The 17233-nt window shown below is 40.3% G+C and overlaps 1 protein-coding gene across 1 annotated transcript in view; it reads right to left on the bottom strand.

Annotated features, from left to right (window-relative positions):
• The window catches only part of MSH3 (mutS homolog 3), a 204560-nt gene that overhangs the window by 101945 nt on the left and 85382 nt on the right, over window positions 1-17233 (bottom strand). The window contains exon 11 of the mRNA XM_034774101.1: window positions 4813-4903. Within this exon, the coding sequence (XP_034629992.1) occupies window positions 4813-4903 (91 nt within the window). The remainder of the gene's footprint in view (window positions 1-4812; window positions 4904-17233) is intronic.

Here is a 17233-nt window from a genome sequence, read left to right as displayed (position 1 = left end):
CCACAGCCTCAGAAACCACCCTGACATTATCATCAAAGAGGCTGATAAAGGAGGTGCTGTTGTCATCATGAACAGGTCTGACTACCAGAAGGAGGCTGCCAGACAACTCTCCAATACCAAATTCTACAGGCCACTTTCCTCAGATCCCACTGAGGAATACAGTAAGAAACTGCACCATCTACTCAGGACACTCCCTACACTAACACAGGAACAAATCAACATACCCTTAGAGCCCCGACCGGGGTTATTCTATCTACTACCTAAGATCCACAAACCTGGAAATTCTGGATGCCCCATCATCTCGGGCATTGGCACTCTCACTGAAGGACTGTCTGGATATGTGGACTCCCTACTCAGACCCTATGCCACCAGCACTCCTAGCTATCTCCGTGACACCACAGATTTCCTGAGAAAACTACAATGCATTGGTGAACTCCCAGAAAACACCATCTTAGCCACCATGGATGTAGAGGCTCTCTACACAAACATCCCACATACAGATGGAATACAAGCTGTCAGGAACAGTATCCCTGATGATGACACAGCACAACTTATTGCTGAGCTCTGTGACTTTATCCTCACGCACAATTATTTCAAATTTGGTGACAATATATACCTCCAGACCAGTGGCACCGCTATGGGCACCCGCATGGCCCCACAATATGCCAACATTTTTATGGCTGACCTAGAACAACGCTTCCTCAGCTCTCATCCACTCATGCCCCTTCTCTACCTACGCTATATTGATGACATCTTCATCATCTGGACCCATGGGAAGGAGACCCTGGAAGAATTCCACCATGCTTTCAACAGCTTCCACCCCACCATCAACCTCAGCCTGGACCAATCTACACGGGAGGTCCACTTCCTAGACACCAACGTACAAATAAGCGATGGCCACATTAACACCACCCTATACCGAAAACCCACCGACTGCTACGCCTACCTTCATGCCTCCAGCTTCCACCCCGGTCACACCACATGATCCATCGTCTACAGCCAAGCACTGAGGTACAATCGCATCTGCTCCAACCCCTCAGACAGAGACCAACACCTACAAGATCTTCACCAAGCATTCTCAAAACTACAATACCCACACAAGGAAATAAAGAAACAAATCAACAGAGCCAGACGTGTACCCAGAAGCCTCCTGCTACAAGACAGGCCCAGAAGAGAAACCAACAGAACTCCACTGGCCATCACCTACAGTCCTCAGCTTAAACCTCTCCAACGCATCATCAGTGATCTACAACCCTTCCTGGACAATGATCCCTCACTGTCACAGACCTTGGGAGGCAGGCCAGTCCTCGCCCACAGACAACCTGCCAACCTTAAGCATATTCTCACCAGCAACCACGCACCGCACCATAACAACTCTAACTCAGGAACCAACCCATGCAACAAACCTCGATGCCAACTCTGCCCACATATCTACACCAGCAACACCATCACAGGACCTAACCAGATCAGCTACAATATCACCGGCTCATTCACCTGCACGTCCACCAATGTTATATATGCCATCATATGGCAGCAATGCCCCTCTGCTATGTATATTGGCCAAACTGGACAGTCACTACGCAAGAGGATAAATGGACACAAGTCAGATATCAGGAATGGCAATATACAAAAACCTGTAGGAGAACACTTCAACCTCCCTGGCCACACAATAGCAGATGTAAAGGTAGCCATCTTACAGCAAAAAAACTTCAGGACCAGACTCCAAAGAAAAACTGCTGAGCTCCAGTTCATTTGCAAATTTGACACCATCAGATCAGGATTAAACAAAGACTGTGAATGGCTATCCAACTACAGAAACAGTTTCTCCTCCCTTGGTGTTCACACCTCAACTGCTAGCAGAGCACCTCACCCTCCCTGATTGAACTAACCTCGTTATCTCCACACTGATTTATACCTGCCTCTGGAGATTTCCATTACTTGCATCTGAAGAAGTGAGGTTCTTACCCACGAAAGCTTATGCTCCCAGTACTTCTGTTAGTCTCAAAGGTGCCACAGGACCCTCTGTTGCTTTTTACAGATTCAGACTAATACTGCTACCCCTCTGATACTTCACTGAGATTGTAACTTTTTGGGAAAGGGACCTTTTTTTTTGGTAAAGCACAACACAAACCCATATATTACAGAAATAATAAATCTGTCATGCCAATCGCCACTACAGATCACTAAAGAAGATCACTACAGATCTGTTGCAAATTCAGGGAATACCAGGATTCCATACTTTCCAGTAGATTCAAGATCAGGGCACTTTGGCCTTGAAGGAAGCTAGCACCTGCAAGACCCATATACTTGAAATTCCATTGATACACAAATTAAAATGAGCATGTCAGATATGGATGTGCAATCAATACACATTAATATGTTACTAGCAAGAAGTAGATCCCTTTCTTTGCTGCATCCTCAAACTTCAAAGCAATGTCCTCAGGAAAATCTGTTACCCCTTGTTGGCAGACAATTGGGTCAGAGTTCAATGTGTAGACTTCTCAGCTGACTGTGTCTGATTTGCTTCTACCATACAAATGTAAAAAAAAAATAAAATAAAAAATAAAATCTCCAGCGATGAAGGGCCTTGATGACTGCTATAACTGCAGAACTTCAAAATGTGATGTCAGTGATGATTTCAACTCCAGCACTGGCCTTTTTGAACCAATGATTTTAGGCAGGCAATGTACAATCAAGAAAAACAATTTACTGCTTGTGGTGTCTACCTTCATATTCAAACTGGCTATATTTCATATCATTATGATGAGACAAAGCTGAGGGGTTGCAAACACTTTGGAGGATAGAACTAAAATTCAAAGGGATCTTGATAAATTGGAGAACTGGACTATAGATAAGAAAATGAAATTCAATAGAGACAAATGTAAGGTCCTACACTTAGGGAAGAAAAAACAAAGGCACAAATCAGAATAGGGGAGAACTAGCTTGGCAGCAGCACTGCTGAGAAGGATCTGGGAGTTGTGGTGGATCACAACCTTAACATGACTCAACAATGCGATGCTGTTGTCAAATAAAAAAAAAAAGGGGGGGATGCAATTTTCAGTTGCATTCGCAGAGACATAGCATGCAAGTCACAGGAGGTGATAGTACTGCTCTACTCAGCGCTGGTTAGGCTTCAGCTGGAGTACTGTGTCCAATTTTGATCAACAATGTACAGAAAGGATGAAGAGAAACTGAAAGGATTCAGAGGCAAGCAACAAAGATAATTAAAATGGATGGAATGCAAGCTATATGAGCAAAGGCTGAAGGAACTGGGTATATTTAGTTTGGAAAAGAGGAAATTAAGGGCAGACATGATAGCATTCTTTAGATACTTGAAAGGCTGCCATAAAAAAAGATGGAGAAAAGTTGTTCTCTCTTGCCATAGAGGGCAGGAAAAGGGGAAATAGCTTCAAGCTACAGGATAGGAGATTTCGATTAAATCTCAGGAAAAACTTCCTAACTGTAAGAACAGTAGGATAACGGAACAGACTGCCTCGGGAAGTCATGGAATCTCCTTCACTGGAGGTTTTCAAAAAGAGGCTGGATTGCCATCTGTCTTGGATGTTTAGAAACAACAAATCCTGCAACTTGGCAGGGGGTTGGCCTAAATGACCCTTTCGGGCCCTTCTAATCTTATGATTATGTCTCCTAGTATATTTTTAAGACGGAGCCATTGTTTCTTTTCACAGCAAGTAAATGACAGAGCCCTTGTTTTTGACAACTATTTTCACATCTAAAAAAAAAAAAAAAAAAAAAACTAACCATGTCTATTAAAAAGTCTTCACAAATATACTTTCACCTGCTGATATACATTGCTAAGCAACATTTTCCAACTTTTTTAACATTCCTCCACCTGTACATGAATCTCTAAAAGAGTCTCCTTCAGTCTCCTCACGCTGGTCCAGTGTCCATGAAGAACAGGTTTGTTGCAGCCACACTTCTTTTCAGCAATTCTTCCCCCCAGGGCTGGTTCTAGGAGTGGGCAAGCAGGACAGTCACCTTGGATGCCAACTTCCAGAGAGTGCTGTAACTCCGGGTTGTTTTGTTTTTTTGTTTTGCTCTGCTCTGATTGGTCCACCATTTCTGTTCCGCTCTGGCCAGCTGAATTTACTTTCTTCCTCTGCTGCTTGGTCAGACGGCTGAGGTTAAAGCAGATGCCAAAAACATTTTTCCCCTAGCCAGCAAAACAGCTAAGGCCACTCCTGCTTCCCCACCCCACCAACTCCTACATTATCCATGCTAGCCTGTCACCATATTAACCTTTCACCACACAGACACAGGCCATGATTCCTGTGCTCTTCTGACAGTGGCAAGTGACAACCCCAATTCCCATGATAGCTGCAATCAAAAAGTCCATTTCCCTACTAAACCCTAACATTCTTAAGTGTTTGAAAAATCTTATTTTGTCAGCTGCAAATGTTAATGTTAGTTGCAAAATGAGCCCTTCGCTGCAGCCTTTGGATTTCAGTTGTTTTAACTTAAAGAGAGTCCTTTTATTCTCTCCCTTACCTACCAGTACTCCACTCCTCTAAGATAATTTGAGGTTGGAGGCAGCAAATTGTAGGCCTCAAAACTAAGAGGCATTTTGTTTCTTCTATATCACCTGATTGTAATGGATTAGTTGGATACATCTACTAAAATGATGAGCAATAAAATAGTTAATATAAAATATAATGAGGCATCAGAGTTATTTTTTTCCACTGAAATGAATCAGATTGCTCACACCTATCAGGGCTACTGTTTCAGGATGTCTGCATAAATTCAGAAGTTTATCTTCACAATCAAGAGTTAATAAAAAGAATGGTTACTTACCCTAGAGTAACCATGGTTCTTCGAGATGTTGTAGCAAGCGTGGATCCATTCCGTCTGGTGTCCGATCTCCACCTGTGGCCAATCTCTGATGCTTCAGAAGATTAAGAAATAGAATACATACAAGCGCCAACTGTACACTGGGGAGGGGGGGTGGATTTCTTCCTGAAGTGGCTGACTGAAGCATGAGATTTAACTGTAGTCATTCAGAAGGAAGGAATCTGATAATGACCCTAGGCTCAGTCCAAATCTGTAGCCAAGTTCTGATATTTGGTGGCAAACAATTCTATCAAAGAGATCCCCAATGTAGAATATCAGTTCCATGACAGATCTATGCAGAAGCCATTTGTGATTGGTCACTGACTACCTTTGCAGCAAGTCTACTAGATTGCTGCTGACTCCCAGGAGTGAAGGTTCATTGGGGTCACCTGGTTTTGATAGCACCAAGTCCAGAACTTGATGACTTCCTGTCAAAAGGAGGCAAGAAACATGCAACCTTTGTTTAGTAGCTGTCTGTGAAGTTTTCCACTCCTGTGTTCCAGAGGACAGGCAGGAACCTGATACAAGAGTCTGATGATGCTAAGCTCCCAGACATTCTTATGTTATTCTGTGTTGCCTGGGGACCAGGTTCCTTGGATCTGCTGGTGGTGGGGAGGAAGTGAAAATGAACACTCATTTGTCCAAGGTTATACTGCCCTATGCCTGATGGAACACGGCAAGGCAGCTCCTGAACACTGGCTCCTGATTAGTTCTGGTGTAGTCAAGATGGTCCTGTCAAATATGCTGTCTGGATGACGAGGTGGGATGCGGGAAAGAGGAGGCAGATGACAGGCCTCTCGTGGAGCATTGCAATTGTTTCCACAATGGGTGTTCTGGCTGTCTTCCCTGTCAGTATGTGTGAACACACGGTTTCTGTTGAAGCTGATATTTCTAGGGCTTTCTGTAGAAGGTTGGTTTGTATATACCCAGCGATCTCAGGGTGGCCTTGAGTCCTTTAGGGAATGGAACACTTTTTTCAATATTTTCCACTTAAACAAGAGGTCTTGTATGTTGTCCTGGATCTCTCCCAATACCTCAGATGCTAACAACCAGGCAGCTCACCTCATAGTCAGAGTGCTGACTATAAGTCTTATCGGAGACATCCCTAGCTTGACTGTACGGTATTCCAGCAACCATTTATCCTTCTCTGATAATCTCCTTTAACTCCTCCCTTGCATTTTTGATAAGCAGGAACTTATGTTTGGCAAACAAAGCCTGACAGATTGCCACACAGATTTGCTGTGAGGTGGAGAAGTAGATCTAGCTTTTTGTGGTCCTTGAGCATTAATTTAGATTTTTTCCTGCTCTGCTGCAACTACCAATAACCCTGGATTTAGATGGAAATAAAAGCACTTAAAGTTTTTCAGGGGCATCTGTTAGCATTTTTCCATGCATTTGGATGTGTGCTGGATGGTGGCTGGAGTTCGCAAGAGCCCTCTGTTCAGCTCTAATATGCCCTCATTTAAAAGAAGAACAATCTTGGCTGGGGTTGATGCAGTCAAGATGTCAAAGAGTTTTTGTCACTTCTCTTGTATGACCATTGTTTTGATACCAAAGGTCTTCACAGTGCAAACTAGGAGATCATGAAATGTCTTAAAGTCATTGACCACTAGAGTGGGGGCTTGTGTGACCTGCTGGGTGACAATGGTGACTCCTTCAGTGGAGACTGGGTATGCAGTTATTCCTCCACTGCTCCTAGCTCTTGAGTGCCATCTGGCTCTAGTGTCAGTGGTCTGGATAGTGATGCCATGAGGGAGTCTGATCTCCTTTCCTTCCTGGACCTTCAGGATGGGAACCCGCCACAGGACACTTGAGATAATGGTCCCCCAGCAGAGTCAGTATGGCCTGGTATATGGGTAGTGGCCTTGTTGCGGCTAGTGGGCCCAATGCCATTCGTCTCTTTTGTGGTGGTGCCCTGAGAGAAAGATCTCAGATCCTGGCTCTAGATTCATTAAAAATATAAATAGCTGGCTTTATGATGATCAGGAGAACCGCATGGTTAACTGCCTGCCGGGTGCCCAGGTTATGAATCTCTCAAGACATGTAGGACCTCCATGGTAGCATTCTCTGAAATGCTTCCAGTTTCATGTGCAGGGTCAGTTACGCAGGCAGAACTGCAGGGTCTCAATACATGGATGAGATAATGGTGTAGAGAGGAGGGGTTTAGGTTTATTAGGAACTGGGGAACCTTTTGAGAAAGGAGTAACCTATACAGGAAAGATGGCTCTCCATCTGAACCAAAATGGAACCAGGTTGCTGGCATATAAAATTTAAAAAGTCATAGAGGAGTTTTTAAGCCACTGGGGGAAAGCCAACAGGGGGAGTTTTAAAGGGCTGGGGGGAAGCCAACAGTTGCAAGGTAGGACTCAGCTTGGACAAAGACATCTCACAAGGGAGGATCTGTTAAAGGGTATTCTCTAGCTCCTACTAAAGAGGAAAGAATAGAAGTTGATAAAGAAGTCAGGAATTGGAACCAAGGGTCAGGACCAGGTTATCTGGAGTTAGGCAAGCCAGGTGAAAGGCTGGGCCCACAGGTGAAATACGGAAGGAGCAAGGCTCAGAACAAGCTGATGCAGGAGCTATCACAGTCATAGGCCAATGTTCTGAGCAGCTGCTGAGCTGCTGCTTCTGGGCTTAAGGGCCAGTCTGCTGACTCCTCCAACCAATCAGGAAGTCTACTATAGGCCAGCTTTGTTTGTTAGGTTCCCCAGAGACTGGCTCTGCTGCAGGCCCTGATTTGACACATCCTGTATAAATTGGAAGCTAGACTACAATTGCTCTGTTCATTCTGCCAATAGTGACTGGAGATCGCATCACCCCTATACAGTCCAGAAATAAATCTTATCCCATTCATTACACATATGATGGCCACAGACCCCAAAATATTCCATAATCCCAAAAGGGAGCTGTATTTCTTCTCTCTCTCCACAGAGGAATAAAGAGAGCCAAAGTATGCAGGCCCAATCTAGCAGCCCTGTTTACACCTGAAGCAACATGAGAGTGCCAGTTTCAACTATTCACCTTCCACTTCCGTCAGTTCATTTACCATATCACAAGAGAGTTTTCCCCTAATCTACGAGGTGTTGGCTATTCTGGTAGATTCAAATAAATTTACATCAGATTTACTTGAAAGGTTTTGAAACAAAGCAATCTAAATGGAGTGCTATAACTTGATGCTTAATGTTTTAAGCATTGCAAGACTTGCTTATTAACACTGTTAGAATTAAAGGCAAAAAGAAAATTCAACCACATTTTGCTCATGGATTAATATGGTAACTGGAAAAAATGCTTTTGTAGAAGAAAACTCTTATACAAGATATGCACCTAGTGATTATTTCATATATACATTTAAAGAAAAGAAATCGTTGGGCCAACTTTCACAAACAAAAAGGAAAGTAAAACTCAAATGTAATAGGGTGGCACCCACTTCTCACAAGCATCCCTTCTGGTCAGGTGTGTCTGCACTCTTTAAACAGTCCGAGCCCTGGTATTGAGCTATCCCCCCAGGGCTTCCTCTCTGGAGGTGATGGTTTCGCCCTCTTGGTCTGTTCTGGTTCCAGCTCTCCAGCTGGGCCTCTCAGCAGTTCAGTTCCCCCTCCAAGGGTGTATCACAGTTCAACTGTAGGCTACTTCCCCAGTGGCCTATGGGAGGGACCCAGGCCTGCTCACTACTCTGGTTCCCAGCCCAAGGACCCTAAGAATAGCAGCCACATGCCATCATGTCCCTTTAACAAAAATGCCTTCGATTCCCAGAGCCACTTCCCCATGACCCCAGCCTTCACCAATGCTTAACCCTTACCTCAGGGCTCTTTTATGGTCAGGCCCAGCAGCTAGCTACAAGCTCTTCCTCATCCCCCAGCCACTGCCAGCATGGAGTTGTCCATGGTGCTGCAGTTCCCTTTGGCCAGCCAGGAGCACCATCTGAACTCCTCTGGTTCCAACAAGGAACTGACTGTCTCTGGCTCTGCAGCTCCTTTTTATATAGCCCTCCTGAGCCCTAACTGGCTGCTCCTTGAAGCCTCTCTGATTGGCTGCTTCCCCTGAAGCCACTGTACTGCTTGGAGGATTCTTCCTTTCCTAGGTGGCAGGACACCGAGGCCTCCAGCAAGGGGGCTTTGGGCCTAGTCCGCCCTGTCACGCCAAGTTATATCTTTTTGTGCAGCAGTTTCAAACAGTTTATCACCTAAATTACCAAGGGAAGTGGTGGATTCTCTCTCAACTGTCTTCAAATAAAACTGATTGCCTTTACAGAAGATGTACTTCTGCCAAACAAGTTTTTGGGCTCAATATAGGGATAACTGGGTGGAATGTAATGGTTTCTGATACACAGGAGGTCAGACTAGATGATCTAATGGTCTCCTCTGGCCTTAAATTCTATGAATTTATGCTCCTCCCATTCTTCTGGACATTCAGTGTAAGCTCTGCATGTAACAGCAGCAGCAACAATCAACAATGCTGCAGCTGCTCACAAATTTAGGGGCCATTTTCAGCAGAACTCAAATCTCAAGGATGTAACTGACGTGCAACAGACAAAGCCATGTACCTAATGCAGACTGGATGGGTTGATAAAGGTTATGCAGCAATAAAACCAAAGAGCACACAGTTAGAATCTACACAATAGACTCAAAAGAACAAGTTTAACTTCTGCACAGCAACTGGTGAGAGTCTCTACACTACAACTATTAGATGGGAAGGACATTGGACTATGTTAATGATGGTGATGAAATAACTGAATATTTTGAGTTTTGGAGATTTATGAACTTTACTAGGCAATATCATCAACCTCAATTCCATTTTAAAGAAAAATAAAGAAAAGCAAAGGATAACATAAAACTACTATTGTGACTCCTTTCTGAATTAAAGATTGTTGGATTGCAAAAAGTACACTGTTAATTTATAAACATACACTACTCCAAAACAAAAGTCAACAGTTTTATTATTTGAATGTATTTTAGAGGTAGATTTAAAGCAAAAGAATTACATTTTGAAACATATTGTCACTTTATTTAAATAATTTATTATAATCTGTTCTGGTAATTGTATGGTTTCAATATGTAAACTAGATGCAGATATTCAAAAATAATCCTCCCTTCAGAGGTTAATAGGTACTTTAATCATCCTCACATATGGCTATATTACTGTAGCTCCAGTAATCTATCACAAAATAAGCATCCATACAGTTTGTTTGGTGTAATCCTCCAAATAAGAAAGGGCCAGAAGAACATCATCAAATGATCTATTTTTTACCTGTAAACACAACATGTTTTGCTAGATTTCTATTTCAAGAATCATAGATCTGGCAGGGACCTTGAGAGATCTTCTAGTCCAGTCCCCTAAACTCAAGGCAGGACTAAGTATTATCTAGGCCATCCCTGACAGGTGTTTGTCTAATCTGCTCTTAAAAACCTCTGACAGAGATTCCACAACCTCCCTAGGCAATTTGTTTCAGTGCTTAACTACCCCGACAGTTAGGAAGTTTTTCCTAATGTCCAACCTAAACTGCCCTTGCTGCAATTGTGTTTGCAATTGAGTTGCTTCTTGTCCTATCCTCAGAAGTTAACAAGAACAATTTTTCTCCCTCCTCCTTGTAACAACCTTTTATGCACTTAAATAAATAAATATGGAGATATACCTATCTCATAGAACTGGAAGGGACCTTGAAAGGTCATCAAGTCCAGCCCCCTGCCTTCACTAGCAGGACCAAGTACTGATTTTTGCCCCAGATCCCTAAGTGGCCCCCTCAAGGATTGAACTCACAACCCTGGGTTTAGCCAGCCAATGCTCAAACCACTGAGCTACCCCTCCCAAACTATCATGTGTGCCCCCTCAGTCTTCTCTTCTCCAGACTAAACAAACCCATTTTTTTCAATCTTCTATGTTTTCTAGACCTTTAATCATTTTTGTTGCTCTTCTCTGAACTTTCTTCAATTTGTCCACGTTTCCTGCAATGTGGCACCAAGAACTGAACACAGGCCTTATCAGTGCTGAGTAGAATGGAAAAATTACTTTTTGTGTCTTTCTTACAGCACTCCTGCTAATACATCCCAGAATGATGTTCGGTGATTTTTTTATTTTATTTTTTCGCAACAGTGTTGCACTGCTGACTTATATTTAGCTTGTGATCCACTATAACCCCAGATCCCTTTCCGGAGTACTTCTTCCTAGGCAGTCATTTCCCGTTTTGTATGTGTGTAATTGATTGTTTCTTCCTAAGTGAAGTACTTTACATTTGTCTTTCTTGAATCATAAAATATAACTCCATAAAGAATTTTCTTCCATCCATGTGTGAAATAAAGGTTGAAAAAAAAAAATACGTTAACAATATTATAAAAGTGTGCTCTCAAATGTACTGTTCAATAAAAATTCTAAACATTTTTGCCTCTTTTAAAGTCAACTAGAAACAGAGTAGAATTATCAGATATTAAACCATGTTGGAAGAATTTTGTTCCAAGATGAATATTAATAGTCAACATTATACCTTGGTTCTTAATCTGCTTTTATATTTGTACAACCACTTGCATAAGCTTTCTATCACTGGAAAACCTAAATCTAAAGTTTGTAGATATTCTGCAAAGAAGGTAGCCATTACTGGATGATGTGAAATTATCCTACATGTTAGAAAATACTTATTTAGGTCTTTTATTCAATTGCACATTCCTCTGTCCTTTTCACATAGTCTCAAGTAGGTCAACAATTTGATTTTTAAACTGGATTTTTCCAAAATAAAAGCTAGAATAATTTAGTCGATTAAATTGGATGAATGACTTATGATAAATCTCTTCATTTAAGTGCAGTACAATACAACATATACAATGCTGAAACTGTTCTGTAAACTATATAAACATGAGAAAATCTCTAATCAATTGATTTTTAGAAAGAGTTTAGTATTTTAAAGGGACTGGTTAAAATCAAATCCTGAAATATATTCTTATTTTATACTACCACAAGGTATGCAATTGGTCCAGTAAACTAAACAATAACTAAATAAGCATTTGTGAATGTGGTTCCCCAAAAAATCCACATTGTATAATACTGCATTTAAAGGCATCACACAGGAATGTGCTATACTGAGTTACTTACTAAATTTTTAAATTATGTCCTACTTACCAGTGATATAGGTCATCTTAGTTCTAACTTTTACATTATATAAAGCAAAATTAAAATATTACATTTTGTATATGACTTGCAATTTTTATATGTGGGTTGCAATAAATTAGGTTTAAAACATAATGGTTTGACTGAACATTAAAATATAACTAATCTAGGCAACTCTCTTTCATATAAGGTTTTATTTTATATACTGTACATGCAGAAGTTAAATAATTTCAAACAGAGAATTTATCAGAAGATTCTTTTTACTTACACTATATTGCCCAAAATAACTTGGGCTTTTTCAGCCTAGAAATGGTTGCAAACTATGTACAGTGGATGTATTAAACTAGGATCTGCCATATCACAGCCAATTGGGAAAAAAATTAAATCAACCAATCAGTACAATTCAATGTACAAGAAGTTCAATACACATTAACCTATAAAACATCACATGCTGCTTTCTGCAGATTATGCCATATAGGTAGAAGATTACCAATTTTAACAACAATTCAAACAAAAAAAATCTAATATTCCATTTAGGTGAAGAAAATATCTGAATTTTAAATTCACATAACTGAACAGTTAGACGTGAACAGCAAAACAGAATAAAATATTTGTGTGTGCACATTATGATGTACAGCGTTAAGATTCTCAGGACTAAGGGTCTGCAGTTGGGCCTGGGATCAGCTAACTAGCCGCAGCTGAAATCCCTAATTGACCAGATCGCCTGATTGGCAAAGTGGTATTGCCAGGACCGCTTTTAAGCCCACCTGTAGCAGTTGGCCAGCAGGTACTTGGCCACAGCTTTGATCTCTCCTGAGTCTGCCTTGTCCCCAGTTGTGCCCCTGCTGTGCCTCCGCCCTGTCCCAGCCCCTCCTCCTGGTTCTGACTCCAGTTCTGACTGTCTTTGCTCTGACCACTAGGCATGGCCCCCATTGTTTCAAATATTAGGCCTGGATGCCCATATCCCAGTCCATGACAAAGATGACCTAAAGGTTTCTGTTTTTTACATAGTAACAGGTCTTACCTTCCCTCTTCCTGGTGAAATAATCAGAAAATCTAATATTCAATATCCCTTTTCCTTAAAATGGGGTATTGGGAGAGGTGCAATGCAAGTTTTGATCTTGATCTGCAATTGTCAAAAGTCCTCCAGCAAAAAGAGTGAAGTCAGGACCTGGTAATTCTAATTCCCTTTTGGGGAGGGCTAGAAAAGAATGGGGTTTTTAAAACCTTTTTTTAATAAATCATAAAGGAGCACCAACTAGGACAAACAATATATTTTTGATTTGACAGTCCTCAGACTTAGTTTGATTGTAGGAGAATTTGTTTCCTCACTTTGAATCTAGTTTTACATACACAAAGACTTTCCATATCTTAATTTGTTAGTGGCTTTACTTTACAATTTCTTTGACTAATTAATTCACACCTTTTTTCAGTTTACCCTTTTTCTGTTTTTTTCTTGATGTTTCTTCAGAACATAGCTTATGAATAAGACTGCATAATAGTTTGTGGGGTTAAAAATAGTGGGATGCTACTCTTTCTGTTTCAGAAGGAAATAAGGAACAAAATGTTTCCCAGAAACACACATTGTTTTAGTCGAAGAAAACTAGTTCAATTGTCCTGTGTTTTTTTCTGTTTGTGGTTTGCGCAAAATTGGTTTGCTTTAATCTTTTCTTATTCTTGTGTGAAGTTACATTTCTTTTTCAGAAAAAGAGTTTTCAGTTCATTTAAGACATAATTTGAAGTCAAACATCAAAGCACTTTTCGGTGTTATGTGTATAGCAAATAATAGATTAATAATACAACGACTAATCACTCTTTAGCTACACAGCAATTCCAGTGTAATTACAATGTGGTTATGATTTTTGTAAATCTGTAATTATCACTAATTCAAACAACTAGGTATTTAACTATGTAAGGGAATTACTATTACCACTTCTCTGGTTTCGTACTTAATACAAGTGTCTTTAGAACCCAGGTACAGGAATTACATAGCATTTATGCTGTAATTACTTTAAGTTATTAGTGAACATTTAGATTATATGCATTAGTGACAATGTCAGGTATCAAAAAGTATAACAAAGGTGGAGTCATACCTTAATTACTATGTAACTTCAGTGAAATTACAGTGTAATCTAATAATAAATTAATCTATTCCTTTAGTTCTGTTCACCTGTTCTTTCTACACAGAAAGGCAATCTAATACATCTCTCAATTTTACAATTACACTTTTTAAAAAAACACTTACGCTAAATAACTAAAACTTGCTGCCTTTTGAAAACAGTATTCTTGAATGGATCTATAATGATTACTAGTAATATGCAAGTTTTTTGAATTTCTATCGCCACATCTGTTAAAAGAATATGCAAAACATCCAAATGATAATCAAGCACATTTGGTTATATTCAAAAACAAATAAAATGTATTTCTGCCACTTGTGCCATGAATGAATGAATGAATGATTACTGCATTTACATAAAGCTAGAAACAGCATACAATGGTACCAAAAACACAGCTAGCAAACTGAATAAATTCATGTTAGTAGAGAAAATGGTTGCATCATGCTAACAGACTTTAAGATCTCAGAAATATGTTATAACCTTCACTTATGTACTTAATATTGATAGTGATGCTACAGAATCTTTTTGATTAGGAGGAAAATTTAGCCCATTAAATCCTATGACAGGATTGACAGTATTATCCCGTAAGATGAGACTCTAGTATTGAAAGGGGTATCTAGTGAGCTGTGAACAAAGTCCCTCAAATAACTTGTTCTGCTACCCGGCTGTCTTACTGTGGAGTCAAGGGAGCAATGATGCAGTTAAGCTTGAAAAAATATTTCCATTCTAACTTTAAAATTGGATTCCCACTTTACCCTCTTTCTCTCTGCTCACTCAATACATTTAGTTTGAAACTTCTCAGGTTTTAGTATCTTAGGCCACATTATAATTTTCGGGTACGAAGAATCTAAATTTGGTTAATCAGTTTTTGAGTTAGGAAACTTTGAAAACTACAAGGTTTTTCTTCTAGGGAAAATTGTTCTTGCCATTTCTATAGTATGTCTCTTCAAATAAAAGCAATCTTGCTTTACCAACTTCAAATTTGTTCTATGCATCAGTGTTTGACGAAGACTTGTGTATATTGCTGATTTTGCTATTCTTCAAAAGTCAGGGCATTAGTGTTATCAGGACACTAGTCATTTCTCCCTCCAGTCTGGTCAGTAGTACCAACAGTATTCAGGTACAGATCTCATTAATTTCAAAATATCCAGGCAGTATTTTCAATTGAGACTGTAATGACAAAACCCTTGTGAATGCCACATTTATGAAATTCAGACATCACAATAATTTATACTTTACAATTTTCATCCACTTACGCCAACATACCCTATGAAACTTGTAAACCTTACAACTAACCACAGTGAAAAAATAGAGGGATCACTAAAGATAAAGAAAAAATATAGTGGCTTGGGCCACTATATAAACTCCCTGTGTTCTTGGTTCCTGTCCTAGCTCACAGTCCACTTCTGCTTCCAGTTTGAGGACTTGATTCTGATATTAATTCTGGCTACGTTAAAGACTGCATCTCCATCTATTTGCAAATCTCAAAACCCAGAACACAGCACACTACAGCCAAACATAGCGCATTCTCAATCAGATCCAGCTATGGAACAAACTTATTAGACTAATCCAGAGAGTCTGGACATCCTGGGGTCATGCTACAAAACAATTGCTTTGATGGATCTTTCCTACCATAAGCAGAATGGTATTTACAACAAACACCAGCACTTCCTCAGGAAAACCCTACCCAACTTAGGCAGAGAGAAGAGCCAAAGACTCCACAAAGCTCACTAGGGACCCACCTATGCCAATCTATTAACTCAGGTGTTATGGTAATGGGCACTAATACAAAACCCTTAGATAAATAGTAAGAATATATTTTAGTTATGTTTCCAACATCAATCATGCCTATAATTTGCCCACTCTTCATTTACACACCACACCAGATCTATTCATTAATCCACCATCCTCTTCCACTTTTGCCTAAGAATTCCGTTTCCATAACTTGCTAACCATCACTCACATTTATGGTATGGGCCTGAAACAAGCATCTTTCAATTCACCCTCCATTTTTATTCCGAAGACATTATCTTTCTCCTTACCATATTCCTGGATCACTTTAACATGTACATACTCTTGAAATCTAGAACCCCTTCAATTCTTCCAGAATCAGACCAAACAACCACTTGAATGCAATGCTACCCACACGTATGGGCCAGAGATTCTACAGTACCCCATGAAATAGTCATATTGAACTAAAAATCACTTGGTATGGTATATTTATCTTAATTTCTAGTTTAAGCACCTATTCACAGCTCTAAGTGCTTTTATACACTTAAATTATATAACCACTATAATAATATATTCACCATATACAATATAATAGATCTCTGCACAAAATATGACAACCACATTTCTAGGCCTAAAATGACCTTACATTTGACTTCTCACTAGAGCTGTTGGGAGGATGACAATTCCATTTTGTGGCAACTTTTGAGTTTTTGAAGTTTGTTTTTGTTCCACTGTATTACAACATATATTCCAAACAAGAGAGTTTCAGTTATAATTTCTCTGCATGAACCTGTGTGCATGTCACCGTAAATAATAGTGCAGAATGGAATGGAATTAAGAAACACAGTCAGAAATGGAGAAACAAAACAAAAAAATTACTTTTGTGACTCCACTTGAAAAGAGAAATGTGATCTACGGGTTTGACCACAGAACTTCCTTCCACGCTGAGAGACATGGGCTGGGGAGGGAAAGACTCTCATTGCCCGTTCTTTTCCCATGTCAAATCAAAGAGCACCGGGGAGGAGGGCAGAGACCAGGACAGCAGTCTACTAAAATTGGTTTTGCTGGGGTGCAGGAAAGAACTTAGGTTGCTTCAGGCTGTGAAGTTGGTCTTTAAACTTCCAAGCAGCTGCACACCCCTGCTTTTCCTACTAGTCCCACCACTATCAAACCATTGTGAAGAAGAACAGACAGATGTGTTTCTTCCTTTTCCCTCTTCAATTCTTAGGGCTGCAGCGGTTGTGGAGCCAGTGCCTTTGCTCTGGCACCCTCTGCTGACAACCACCCATGCAATTTCCAACAGGATGTAGAGCTCCTGGAGTGCCACAAAAGAAATTAAGTAACTATTTTAAAACTATTTTAATAAAAGATATAGGGTTACCATATTTAACGAATAAAAAAAGAGGACCCTCCACAGGGCCCTGGCCCCGCCCATTCCCCCC

The sequence above is a fragment of the Trachemys scripta genome, chromosome 6, assembly GCF_013100865.1.
Source record: "Trachemys scripta elegans isolate TJP31775 chromosome 6, CAS_Tse_1.0, whole genome shotgun sequence".
NCBI classification, from domain to species: Eukaryota; Metazoa; Chordata; order Testudines; family Emydidae; genus Trachemys; species Trachemys scripta.
Note: the sequence above shows the minus strand (reverse complement) of the source record. Positions and strands in the feature narration are given on the sequence as shown.